Source organism: Hyaena hyaena, unplaced genomic scaffold, assembly GCF_003009895.1.
Source record: "Hyaena hyaena isolate Hyena2069 unplaced genomic scaffold, ASM300989v1 scaffold_683, whole genome shotgun sequence".
NCBI lineage: Eukaryota > Metazoa > Chordata > Mammalia > Carnivora > Hyaenidae > Hyaena > Hyaena hyaena.
Window position 1 is genome coordinate 399,180 of NW_024081314.1, and position 12,856 is coordinate 412,035.

General features: G+C 39.6%; 1 protein-coding gene across 1 annotated transcript; it reads left to right on the forward strand.

The window, feature by feature from the left end:
• The first annotated feature begins 8,557 nt into the window (after positions 1 to 8,557).
• ARF6 (ADP ribosylation factor 6) lies at positions 8,558 to 12,656 on the forward strand. The gene is made up of 2 exons (XM_039217335.1): positions 8,558 to 8,761; positions 8,862 to 12,656. Exon 2 carries the CDS (start codon positions 9,348 to 9,350, stop codon positions 9,873 to 9,875), a length of 528 nt encoding a protein of 175 aa, XP_039073266.1. The 5' UTR covers positions 8,558 to 8,761; positions 8,862 to 9,347; the 3' UTR covers positions 9,876 to 12,656.
• Positions 12,657 to 12,856: the final 200 nt, after the last annotated feature.

A 12,856-nucleotide genomic window follows, 5' to 3' on the forward strand; every position in this document is an offset into this window, starting at 1 on the left:
AATTCTTCATAACGCATAAAAGTCTGCAATTTTGATATATTTACTTTGCTAAAATTTTGTTTTGCTTGCACACTACATTGTCATTATTTTGTAAAGTTAGTACTTTTATTTATAAGTAACAGCATCCTACTGGAGCTTGCTTTAGCAAGAAGAAAGTTACTTTTATATAAAGATACAGGATGTCTCATAAAACTCAAAGGTTGGTATGCAGACAGGTGCCAAGAAGCACCTGGAATTGTGCACTGGAACCTAGGAAATAATCCATTTTGTTTCTGTTCCTTTCTGTACATCTGGTTTTTTTTTTTCTTTGTCCCTGAAGACTAACTTCTGTCTGGCATGCAATACTCAAAGCAGAATACAGCCATGACCCAGTGCCTAGTTAGTAGGATATGGATCCACTGGGAAGAGAACGACTAATATGATCTTCCTTCACATCTGATTTTAGATTCTCAGGAGTGAGAATCTGATCAGTCAATTAGAATAATGAATCTTCCTATGGTCCAACTGGTATGACCAGAAATGTATGTGTTGAAGAGTCTCACAGAAAAATCAGGACTGCCAGGAATCTATTCCTATATTCCTGTGGATAGGGGGTAGCTGTTTCCAAAGACATCCTAAAAGTATCATATACATTGGGCAACTTGTTCTACTCCTAGAATCTTTGATAAACTGTTAAGGATGTGTCCATAACAAAACTGTTATAAAGTCTCAGGTTAACCTTTTTATATAACCAAGGTTATTACTGGGTAAGTATGCTGAATTCATGACTTATGATGTCAAAAAGATATAAGCAGCAGAAGGGCCCGTGTTTACATTTAAAAATGAAGTCCCAATATCAGAAACTGCTTCCAAAACCCTAGAACTTTCCTTTTCCAGCAAGAATCTAGTTTGGGAAGTTGGCACACAGGCACTGTTGCCCTAGATTACCAGAGAGGATCATAGCACTATAGACTTCAGTCTGTGAAATTGTAATGTTACCCCCGAAGCCAGATTTTGGCTTAGCAGGTTTATATTATCTATTACTGTGGACATACAATCCAGTAGGTGTCTTTCTAACTGTACCGAAACATAAATCTTTCTTACTTGAAAAGGAAACAAACCCATAAATTTTGCCTAAAGAAGCCATTGTTAAATTGGTTATAGTACAACATTTACCTAGGACTTTACAACCATATCCACACTTATAAATCTTGGACACTGTGCTCAAAACTATATCTTAGAATAGGACCTACTACAGACAATTGTATACTGATAGTCCAAAGGCACTCAAGAGCAAAAGCTGCTCCCTTGTTTGTTCTTGGTACACCTATGACGTGTGCACAAAGCAAAATAACAAAAGGTTATGGAGGAGGAAATCTCATCTTAATCTACCTGGTTATGTTTTTCGAAAGAATATTTCCTTTCTATCCCAAAGCAAGGTTTTGGATTAGGTTAAGCTACCCATTTACAAGATTGCCAAGCTCTATTTTTCAAAGCAATTATCTCCTTTTCTCCTTTATTCCCTCCTCGTCTTCTTCCTTCTTCTTACTCATTTTAAAATTCATTCATTTATTCTATCTCTGAAGCAGCATTGTGTGGCATTTAAAATTATTCATTTGGTTTTTAAACAGTTTTAAATTTACTGGCTTACCACCTTTTCTTGAAATTTGGAAGATTACTTTTTTTCTCTGGGTTCTGTAACATGGAAAGTTCTTCTACCTTGCTTTTACCACCAATTTGGCCATTAGAAAGATTTTCTTGAGAAGCTGAATGCCTTACCAGCAAGTCAGGAAGCAAGGCAGATCAAATCAAGAATACTATGCTGGAGGGAAATAAAAGTAATATAAAGAGCTAATATTGCATGATGGTTTAAATCAGTAAATCTATTTGTTTAGTACCATTGTGACTCATTCATCAATCAGAGGTATTTTACTTACATGCCATTTCCTTCATATATCTCTAACAATAGTTGAAAACAAACAAAATAGAAACAAAACAAGATAAAGCAAAAAACCCCAAAGCCTATAACTGAAGACATTTAAAGCTGGAACCACTATAAAGACAGAACAAGGTTAATTTTTAGCCCTCAGCTAATTGGTGTCCCTTGAATATCTTCCTGAAGAGCACACTATCTGCACCAACAGATAGTAGTATATATGTATAACATAGTATATATGTATAACATAGTATATATGTATAACATAGTATACAGTATGTTATTGTATAGTAACAACACATCTGAGTAACTGATAGTACAGATCCTGACAACACTACACACAAACTGTTGTTTTATTACTTAATTACAAAGCTTGGAGGACTCAGTTACTTAAGCAATCTGAATGACTTAGTGTCTCTGTTCTAACAAACAAACAACTCTTTTTCAGAAAATCAATATTGGAGTCTTTGTCAGTTTAGATAGAAATAATAATCTTATTTTAGCTTAAAAATACTTTCCTGATATTTAAAACCAAGTTTCTGACAGCATACGCTTTTTTTTTTCTTTTTCTTTTTCTAGAGAGGGAGAGAGGGCAAATGAGGGAGGAGCAGAGGGAGAAGGAGAGAGAATCTCAAGCAGGCTCCATGCCCAGTGCAGAGATGTGGGGCTCCACTCGGGGCTGGATCTCCCAACTCTGAGCCCAAGATCTAAGCCAAAATCAAGAGTCAGACAGGAAATGTTATGGTTATCTCCAGGATATGAAATGTTTCCCACTCCAACAATCTTAATAATTCAAATGGTTGATATTAAAGATGATAGTCATGTACTCCCATGAGAAAAAACACAGTTTTAGATGGCTGGAAATGATGATTCTAGAATCCTACTTGTCTGACTCCAACTCCAAATGATCACCTAATGGTAAAATTACTAACATATCAGATCTCCAGTTTGCACAATGCTAAAGATTTTTTTACTCATTTATTTTTTTCATGTTTATTTATTTTGAGAGATAAAAATGCAAGCACAAGTGAGGGAGGGGCAGAGAGAGAGGGAGTGAGTGAATCCCAAGTGGACTCCACAGTGTCAGTGCAGACCTCGACCTAGGGCTTGATCCCACAAGTGTAAGATCATGACCTGAGCTGAAATCAAAAGTCAGAAGCTTAACCTACTGAGCCACCCAGATGTCCTGGTTAAAGATTTTATTTTGCATTCTTTGAATTAAAATGTTTACCAGTCAGTGTTCTTATTTACAATCAAACTGACCATGGTTAATTGAACTGAAGATAATTTTATTGGAAGTATATTAAGAGACCAAAGAATTGTCAGGAAGACTGTAGAGACAGGGAAAAGGCACTATTGGAGCTATGCCACAGAACAGTTTTCTGGTGCTTTTACTATAACACTTGTTGCCATTGGCACTTCTGCCACCATCCTATTGGACTCAGTCATTCTGGGCACTTGTCCCAGCAACTCCGTAATTTTGAATCTCTCAAAATTCAAAGCCTGTAGTAGGGCATTGATTAATTAATTGGTTGAGCCCACTTACCCAAACCCTAGCTACTGGGAAGATAGGAAAAGGAATGTATCTATTTGCCCACCTTCATCTTCCCTTCTACCTAGTTTGGGATTCAATAAAATAGGAGAGGTATTTGCATACTGGGCAGCCACATGGCAAGTATCCACAGGCAAATTTTAATCTAGGGCTCGTGAATTCCATCATCCTATGGTTGACAAGTATTTCATCTTATTTCCTTTTCAATGAATGGCTCTGACTAGTTGATAGTAGTTCCATCAACAATTCAATAAATTTGGCTATAATTTTAGCATATTTTCAAAATACTTTTTTTTTTTTTACAAGGATCTCAGAAATATTTATGCCTTTTTCTGACAGGTCTAATGTCTTGGTAAATTATAACAGTGATTAAAGTAGTATTGCACTGGGGCGCCTGGGTGGCTTAGTCGGTTAAGCGTCCGACTTTCGCTTGGGTCATGATCTCGCGGTTCGTGGGTTCGAGCCCCGTGTCGGGCTCTGTGCTGACTGCCAGCTCGGAGCCTGGAGCCTGTTTTGGTCTGTGACTCCCTCTCTCTCTGACCCTCCCCTGCTTGCGCTCTCTCTCTCTCTCTCTCTCTCTCCTGGAAATGGATGGAAAACATTAAAAAAAAAAAAAAGTAGTATTGCACTATGCTATGAAAAAAAATTGTGTTTGGAGGTATGTATCTTGGGGAAGAGGAGTAACAAACAAGTAGAGTTCAGGATTCATAGACTCTTTAACGTGAAGGGAACTTAGCAATTAGTTCAGTGGTTCTCAATTTTAGCAACACATTAGAACCACTGAAGGAGGCCTTTAAAAAAATACTGGTGGGTAGAACTTCTAGCATAGATACTTTGACTTCATCGATCTGGGGTGGGACCCAAGCATTTATGTGGTTTTAAAATGCCCCTGGTGATTTTAATATGCAGCCAGGGCTGAAAACCATAGATCTAATCCAGCTTACTGAGTTCACTCAATTATTTGGCACAATAGAAAAAAGAACACCAGCCTTATTCAAAAAAATCTTAACTTGAATCTCCTTTGTACCATGTTATTCATCTTAAGAAAGTAGCTTACCCTTCTCAGTGGCTCAACTCTTTTAACTCTAAAGGGGAATAATATATATTGCCCTAATCAATTAAGAGATTTCTCTACTGCAGAAATAGAAAAAAATGATGATCAGTGAGGATGAAGAACTTACCCAAGTTAAACCTGATCCAGGAGTGTTGGGAGTAATTTAAGGATGTCATTCAGCCTTTCTACTCACTTGTGCCGCCAGAACAGTGTTTCTTTTTGTGGTTGGAAGCCCCGGCTATTAAATAATTTGTTAAAATCTCAGCTGTAATTCAATGTGTTTCTAGCTTTATCATTTTCACCTTTAATATTGCTAAAAATGAGATGAAATTTTCATACTCAGGCATAACTCAAGTAATAATTAAGGTTTTGACTGGAATATAACTTCTTTTTATGGTTAAAGAGGAAGAACTAGAAAGTGATTCCTTAGCGAATACAGAAAGAGGACAAAGGAGTGAACTATTATTTTGGTTCCTAGTGTCTCTTCAGATATTTTTAAATATTTGCATCCATTAAAGTTACCAAGAATACTTAGAAATTAAAATTATTTGTTTTCATTGTCTTAATTGGATTTTTTAGTTTTAATTTTGAGAGTCTTGATCTTTACTGTGTTATCAAGAAATAATTGAGACTTTATTTTACTACATACCCAGTACTATGGTAGGGACTAAGTGTTCAAAAATGAAAAGGACATGAAACCTCCCTTAAAGAGCTTATAAACAGATAGGTATAATACCAAGGGAGGGCTAAGTCTCCCGCCTCAATTTTGGTTGGAAAGGATTAGAAATTTTTTTACAGATATACTTTATAATAGCTTCTTGTTTACTCTTTATTTCTACTGCTATTAGTATTCCTGGGGGCTGTAGTCTTCTTTAAACTAGATGGAGCTCAATGCTGGATAAGTCTAGACTAAAGGCTCAAAATGAAGCCATAAACAAGGGATGCTACCTTCCTCAAACAAGTATGTAGTCCGACCACCCTCACGGTGTGGTCAGAACTGTCCTTAGCACTGTACAGCATAAAAAGAAATATAGGACACAGTCATAAAGAATGAATGATTAAGAGCTTTAGGAACTCAGAAATAGGGGTAAATAGCATGGGGTGCTATTGTTAAAGACTTGTTTATCTTATTTGAAAATCAAAAACCTAAGCCCTTTTTAAAAGAATCTTTTTGTTATTAACATGGTGTTAGTCAAGAATATCATGACAGGGGCGCCTGGGTGGCTCAGTCGGTTGACCGTCCGACTTCGACTCAGGTCATGATCTCACGATTGGTGGGTTTGAGCCCTGCGTCGGGTTCTGTGCTGACAGCTAGCTCAGAGCCTGGAGCCTGCATCAGATTCCATATCGCCCTCTCTCTCAGACCCTCCTCTGCTCATGCTCTCTCTTAGGAATAAATAAAACATTAAAAAAAAAAAAAAAAGAATATCATAAGACAAAATATGTGGTTGTTCAACAGATTAGAAATTATGGCGTTTTCTGAAGGAGAGCCTTGTTTCTAAGTAATCTGGAGAAATCTTTTCATTTATAGGCTTTGAGTTAAAAAGCAGAGATCAATTTTTCTGTAGTTTTGGAGAATTCATTTGTGTTTAAAACAAAACAGTGAAACAGGGTACACACTGAGAACTGTAATACTTTGTTTCATAAATGCATATTTTAGTTTACCTGTAAATACAGAATGGAAAAAATATTTTTTAAATTTACTATTTTTGAATTGCTGTTTCAAGAAGAAATCAAGAAAATGTTTCATCAGTGGTATGATTTGTTAGTTGACTAAATTGTTACCTTTTACAGATATTTCGGTTTTATTGAAATGTACTTACTTTCCTTTTCAACTGCCATGATTATATATACAAAGTTAAAATTTTCACTGTATTTATTTTCTGGCCATTATATTGTTTACGATTATTACTTAAAATAATTTATCATATGATGACCCACTCTAGGTATCCAATACTGCAACCCCAGACAAAAATAATATGTCCCTTTCCTTTTTATTTAGTCTTATTTGTGGTATAATTGACATTCATTCATTCAAATAATGATGTCACTGGGGATATTACATTGACAAAATAAGGTCTCTGCCTCAATGAAGCTTGCATTCTGGTGGAATATAAATGGGAGATGAGTTTCAAAAATAAACCTTTTAGCCCTAACACAGTGACAGTGCCACGTAGATGCTAAGGCTTCTGCTTTTCATTATATCACTCCTTCCATTGAAAACTATATCCAAGCCCAGCAGTTCAATCTCCCATCTACTTGGAAAAACTGGAATCTACTATGAAAAACTATTATGTTGGAATGCAACAAAATACAATCCCTCTATTTGCCATATATAAATATAAATATATAAACATATATGTAACTATATATAGTGAAATATAACAATAAGTACTACAGCACTTTATAAAGTATTTAGAAAATACTGTAATGGAGATGCTAAAGAACTGTGTGAGGTAGTCAGGGAGACAGCATAATTTGGGGGTTAAGAGAGGGTCCTGTAGATTCATGACTTAATCTCAGCTATGACCTTCAAAAAACAACTTACCCTCTTTGTTCCTAAGTTTCCTCATATGGAAAATACTAATACTCAAAGCTACTTCACATGGTTGCTATGCAGATTAAAAAATATAAAGTACAGTATTTAGTATGGTGTTTGCCATAACTAACACTCAATAAATGGTGACTGTTTTTGTTAGTGCTTTCATCCTTCATCTGACTTTATGATAAAGAAAATGAAGTTTATGAAGGTTGAGGATTCACAGCTATAAAACGCAAGGCAACACTTTGAACTCTAATCTTCTCACTCCAAAATCCTTCTTTCAGTTTTATGACAATGCCTATTAAGGCAGATGGAAAGTAAATTAGATCATTGACAGAATATTAATAACTCTAGTAAGTTTATTTTGGCTGAAGCTTATAAGGTTATCATTTAACCAATCTACCATTATCAAATTTTATTATATTGTGAAATAAGTACCCTATTCTATGCTGTTATAGCATCTTCCTTTTTTAAAAAACCTATTTCCTGTTTTTCCTCCCCTTGGTTCATTTATTTTAAACTTTCGCATTGCTTTAACTCTAACTTTATCTCTAACCATTTGATACAAAAAGGTTTCCTAAAGCTTTCCACAAACATTTTGTTATTTGCCTTCCAACAGAGTACAAAGAGCAAGGTCGGCATTACACTTGGTTTACACATGAGATAACAAACTTAGCAAGGTTAAATGCAGAGATCCAGGCCTAGATCTAGTTAGTCTTTCTGATTCCAAACGGTATGCTAAGATTATCATCATCTAGGCTTCTTAAAGTCAAGAGAGGGTGGGTGAGAAGTTACTGCTTATCACACTAAAAGGAGGTAAATACTTAAATAGGAAAAGTTTTCACCTTAAAAAGTTGACAATGTGCCAAGTGCACGGGAACTCTTGATAACACTGTCATTTCTAAGTCTCTTGATAACATTGTCATTTTTAAGTAACGTGGACTGGTCCTGAAAAGATGTGTAAGACAGGGATCAAACACTCAAAAGAAGGTCTAGTAAAAGCGCCAAGCCCAGTAAAAGCGCCGCATTGACTGGCAGATTCCCTACAAAACACTGACCTCCCACTTGTCTTTCAGGAAATGAAAGGGATAAGGGAGGCCAAGGAGGGGTTGGGGGAGACGTAGAAACAGCATGTAGGGCTTTCCTGGGAGACAGAGGACACGCGGAGGCTGGGGCGGGATGGAGAGAACTCGCGGAGCACCTGACGGGCACCGACGTCTGAGAACAGGTCTGGAAGCAGCATGGGGAGGCCTTCACCGTGGGAGCGGGCTGCCCGTGGGCCCCACCCTGTGGCGCTCCCCAGTGGTTTTGTTCCTTTGGTTCGAGCGGGGTGGAGGAGGAGAGCGCGCGGAAGAGAAACGCTTAAAGTACAGGGGCCGCTATTGTAGCGACAGGTGGGCGCGGGTCAGAGTCCGAGTTTCGCGGGTCTTGGGCCTGACCGCACCCGCGAGGCCTCCGAGCCGCCGTAGCCCCGCCCCCTCCGCGCGTGGCGCCCCTAACGCTTGGCGCGCGGGCCGCTCTCCTCACAGAGGTCGCTCTCGCCGAACGGTCGGCCTTGTTGCGCCTGCGTGATCGGGAGGGGAAGTGAGGCGGTTTCTTCGGCGCCTTTTCCGGCGGCGGCGGCGGCGGCGGCAGCGGCAGAGCTGGGAGGAGGAGGTGGAGGCCAGAGGGAGCCCGCGCTCAGGGCGGCGGCTGGAGGTAACCTCCTGAACTGAGCCGGAGAAGCGGGCCACCTCGGCCTCCGCTCCCCTCTGGTGCTCCGCCAGTAACTCCCTTCTTCCTCTCTGTGTCTCCGCAGGCGGCGCACCAAGTTCCCGCGAGGATCAATGACCTGACGAGGCGCCGGAGCCGCGCTGATTCTCGGGTGGCCTGGGTCGGTGAGCCCGGTGCTCGTGGACCGGCGGACGGGCCGGAGGGCCTCGGTCTCCCGCGGCGGAGTGAGGAGAAGGCGGAGGAGCGGGAACCGCGGCGGCGCTCGCGCGGCACTCGCGGGGGGAAGGGCAGTTCCGGGCCGGGCCGCGCCTCAGCAGGGCGGCGGCTCTCCCGGCGCAGACTCAGGGCCCCGGCGGCAGCGGCGTCTGGAGGAATCAAGTTGTGCGGTCGGTGATGCCCGAGTGAGTGGCGAGCCCGGGCCTCTGCCCCGAGGAGGAGGCGACTCCCACGCAGGCCGCACGGGCGCCCTCGCGGCCGGGAGGCTTCGTTTCGATTTCGCGGCGGCTGCGGCGTTGTTGGCTGAGGGGACCCGGGACACCTGAATGCCCCCGGCCCCGGCTCCTCCGACGCGATGGGGAAGGTGCTATCCAAGATCTTCGGGAACAAGGAAATGCGGATCCTCATGTTGGGCCTGGACGCGGCCGGCAAGACAACAATCCTGTACAAGTTGAAGCTGGGCCAGTCGGTGACCACCATCCCCACCGTGGGTTTCAACGTGGAGACGGTGACTTACAAAAACGTCAAGTTCAACGTATGGGATGTGGGCGGCCAGGACAAGATCCGGCCGCTCTGGCGGCATTACTACACCGGGACCCAGGGTCTGATCTTCGTAGTGGACTGCGCCGACCGCGACCGCATCGACGAGGCCCGCCAGGAGCTGCACCGCATTATCAATGACCGGGAGATGAGGGACGCCATAATCCTCATCTTCGCCAACAAACAGGACCTGCCTGATGCCATGAAACCCCACGAGATCCAGGAGAAACTGGGCCTGACCCGGATTCGGGACAGGAACTGGTATGTGCAGCCCTCCTGTGCCACCTCAGGGGACGGACTCTATGAGGGGCTCACATGGTTAACCTCTAACTACAAATCCTAATGAGCATTCTCCACCTATCCCCCGGAAGGAGAGAAATCAAAAACCCATTCATAGGATTATCGCCACCATCACCTCTTTCAATTGCCACTTTCTCTTCTTTTGAATTTGAACTCTGGAGTTACTGTTCTATGGTTGGGGAGGGGGGGGTTAGGGGTTTACTTTTTTTGTTTCTCTCTTTGTTTGTTCTTTTTTTTTTTTTTCTTCTTTTGCTTTGCGTTAGGATGCTCAGATCTGACATTTGCCATGAACACAAAGTGCTAGATGCTCTTACTGACTTCCAGCAAATGGGATGGGGGAAATATAGCAGTTTTTGGTAAAGTCCTTTATAATAATGGTTTGATTTTTTATTTCGACAGAATCTTTTTTGAAATGTATGCTTTTTTCCTTTTTGCCCAGTTTCCTTATCACTTGCTGTAGATGGCTTATTTTGCATTCATGCAGACTATGTTGCAAGTCTGTTTCATCTAGTAAACTGAAAATTATTGCTTAATCAAACTGCCGTTTGTCTTTTATATTTAAGGCCTTTACCCCTCCCTTCTGAGTTTTACTTTTAACTTAGTAATTTCAAATGTGACCTTTTATATCTAAGACCAGTATAGTAAACTTAGCCTACAGTGGCAAATCATGAGTAATATCATTGTAATATGTTCCAGTTGCACATCAGTATGTTAAACAGGTAATGTAAGAAGTTCTTTGAAATGTCAGCTATTAAGTTCTGAAACATAACGTCATGCATGAGTAGGGATAAAACTCAAGTTCCTTATTACATAGCTAACTTACACTGCATAGAAATATGAAAGTGTAACCCGTCAAGAACACAGGGTTTTTTTTCACTGCAAAGTTAGCAACTTTTGTCCCTCTTTTTTAACTTCAAAAGTAGACTTTATCCAGAAAGTGGAGCAATAATGGTGTATTCCACCACACAGATGAGATCTCTAGATATCTTAAGTGACTTTGGGGCAAAACTGGAATATACACTTTTACCACGTTTCAAATATCTTAAGACCAATAGTTTAAAAATTACTAGAATGTTTACTTTGTTCATTAATAAAGCATCTAACAATTCAAATTACATACACCTTCTACCTAGTTGGAAAAACACATTCCTGTTTTCACATTAGAGCAACTGATTAAGCTGAAGATAGAAGTCCTTTTTATTGATGAGTGATCCACATCTCCATTAATTAGAACACTGGAAAAGATGTTTTATGAAAAAAGTATTTAATTGTGTTTGTAGGATTAACTCCTACAAAGAGTAAGTCAGATATCCTGTTGGTTCATTAATACACTATCTCCTTTAAGGAAGGAAATGTGATGAATGAATTATGTGTAGACTTGAGGAATGACAAAGGGGAAGTAGGATGAAGAAAACGAACCTACAGATGACAATGAATGTAAACTTATTTTTCTTCAAGGGTAAGCAGTGTGCTCACTGGTGATAACCAGATCCTAGCAAGATTACTTGCTTAGTTTGTTAGGACCGGTAACTAGGTTACTGAGACCACTATGATTGATACTTTGAACCAAATGTTAATGCTTGATACAGAATTGTGAGCAGCATCTGGTTCTCATATAGCCTTAAGGATTAATTTTAGAGATCCTCAAGGAATTAAACATAGGGAATTTAAGAAATGTAGACTGCAAAGGCAGTGTACAGGAAAAGGTAGAGTGGGTTTTGTTAATGAGGGTGTCTGAAAACTAAAATGGAACGGGATATCATGGTACATAGTTGGACAGTATTGGTCCTTCGTGCTTTGGCCATATTGTATAACGGAGCTTTTACCAAAGATGTATGAGAAGCATAAGGCTATAAAAAGTTACCTAATCAAAGTAAAAACGCCTGACAAACATTCTACTTAAAGCAGATGAGAAAAGGTGCTATGTTACAGGCTCCTGATGGTGCAGAGGGATTTTTGAATTCAAAATGCAACTAAGTGTAAAGTTCTCAGTTTTGCTTTAAAAATCTCTAGAAATATCTCTAGAAATCAAGCTGACAGACACATCCGAGAACATTTTAGTTGCTTTTAAAATTCCCAAAGCTCCACCATAAATTTAATTCTTGGTGTTTTAAGTGATTGCATTTTAAGGTACATAAACATGGGTTATACAAATATCAATGCTACAGTAACATCTTTAGACAAGCACAAAGGTATAAATGCCTAAACTGGAGGAAACTTGAAACCCTCATCTTAATTCTTAAATGTAGTATTTCTAACTTGTGACAGACAGATTGATAGGCAGCCATCTTTTTGTGTTTTAAAATAACGGAGCATAGTTAAAATTTCATACATCAAGTGATTGATATTGAATGTTGCAGGTGAGATGTGGTTATTTTTAGTTTGAACTGTCTAACTGAAGGGGGGAGGGGGGAAGCAAATATTTGAATTTGGAAAACCCTAAACTTTTTGGTAAGAAATTGTAATTTTCATTTACATTTTCTTGGAAGGGTATAAAAGGTGGATAATTGATGTAGTTAAATTGAACCATAACTATTGGTAATCATGGGGCAGGTAATTGTAGCCTGCAGAAAAAAGTTACAATCTAGAATTTAAAAAATAAGATCCTGAAGTTTTTGTTTAATTGCATCAATTTCTGTATTTATGTGAATTTATAAAATGCAGTAAGTTTTTGAATGAGGTTAATCTTGTCTAATATAAGTAAATGAGTCTGTAGACTGTGATCTCCCCAAACTAAAAAGTACAGTACTTGGAATTGTGTTCTTTATGGTTGTAGTGTTGGTAAAGCACTAATATGCAGAAAATAAAGGAATTACACAGTGCAGTTTCTCACGTTATGTTACTCGTTTGGACTAGATTAAGTGGGACATGTGGTGTGTTGGGCCATGTTATTCTCCAGGGAAATATGGTATAAATGACTCAATTTGGGAGTCACCTAGCTTTTATAAGAACAAAAAAGAATCTGGTTCTTAACAATGCTAAGTGTATAAAAAAGTTTTGTACTGATTTAGTTCCACCAAACTT

What these genes read in the sequence shown, in the direction of transcription:
- ARF6 (XM_039217335.1), top strand. Translation starts at nt 9,348, where the DNA reads ATGGGGAAGGTGCTATCCAAGATCTTCGGGAACAAGGAAATGCGGATC.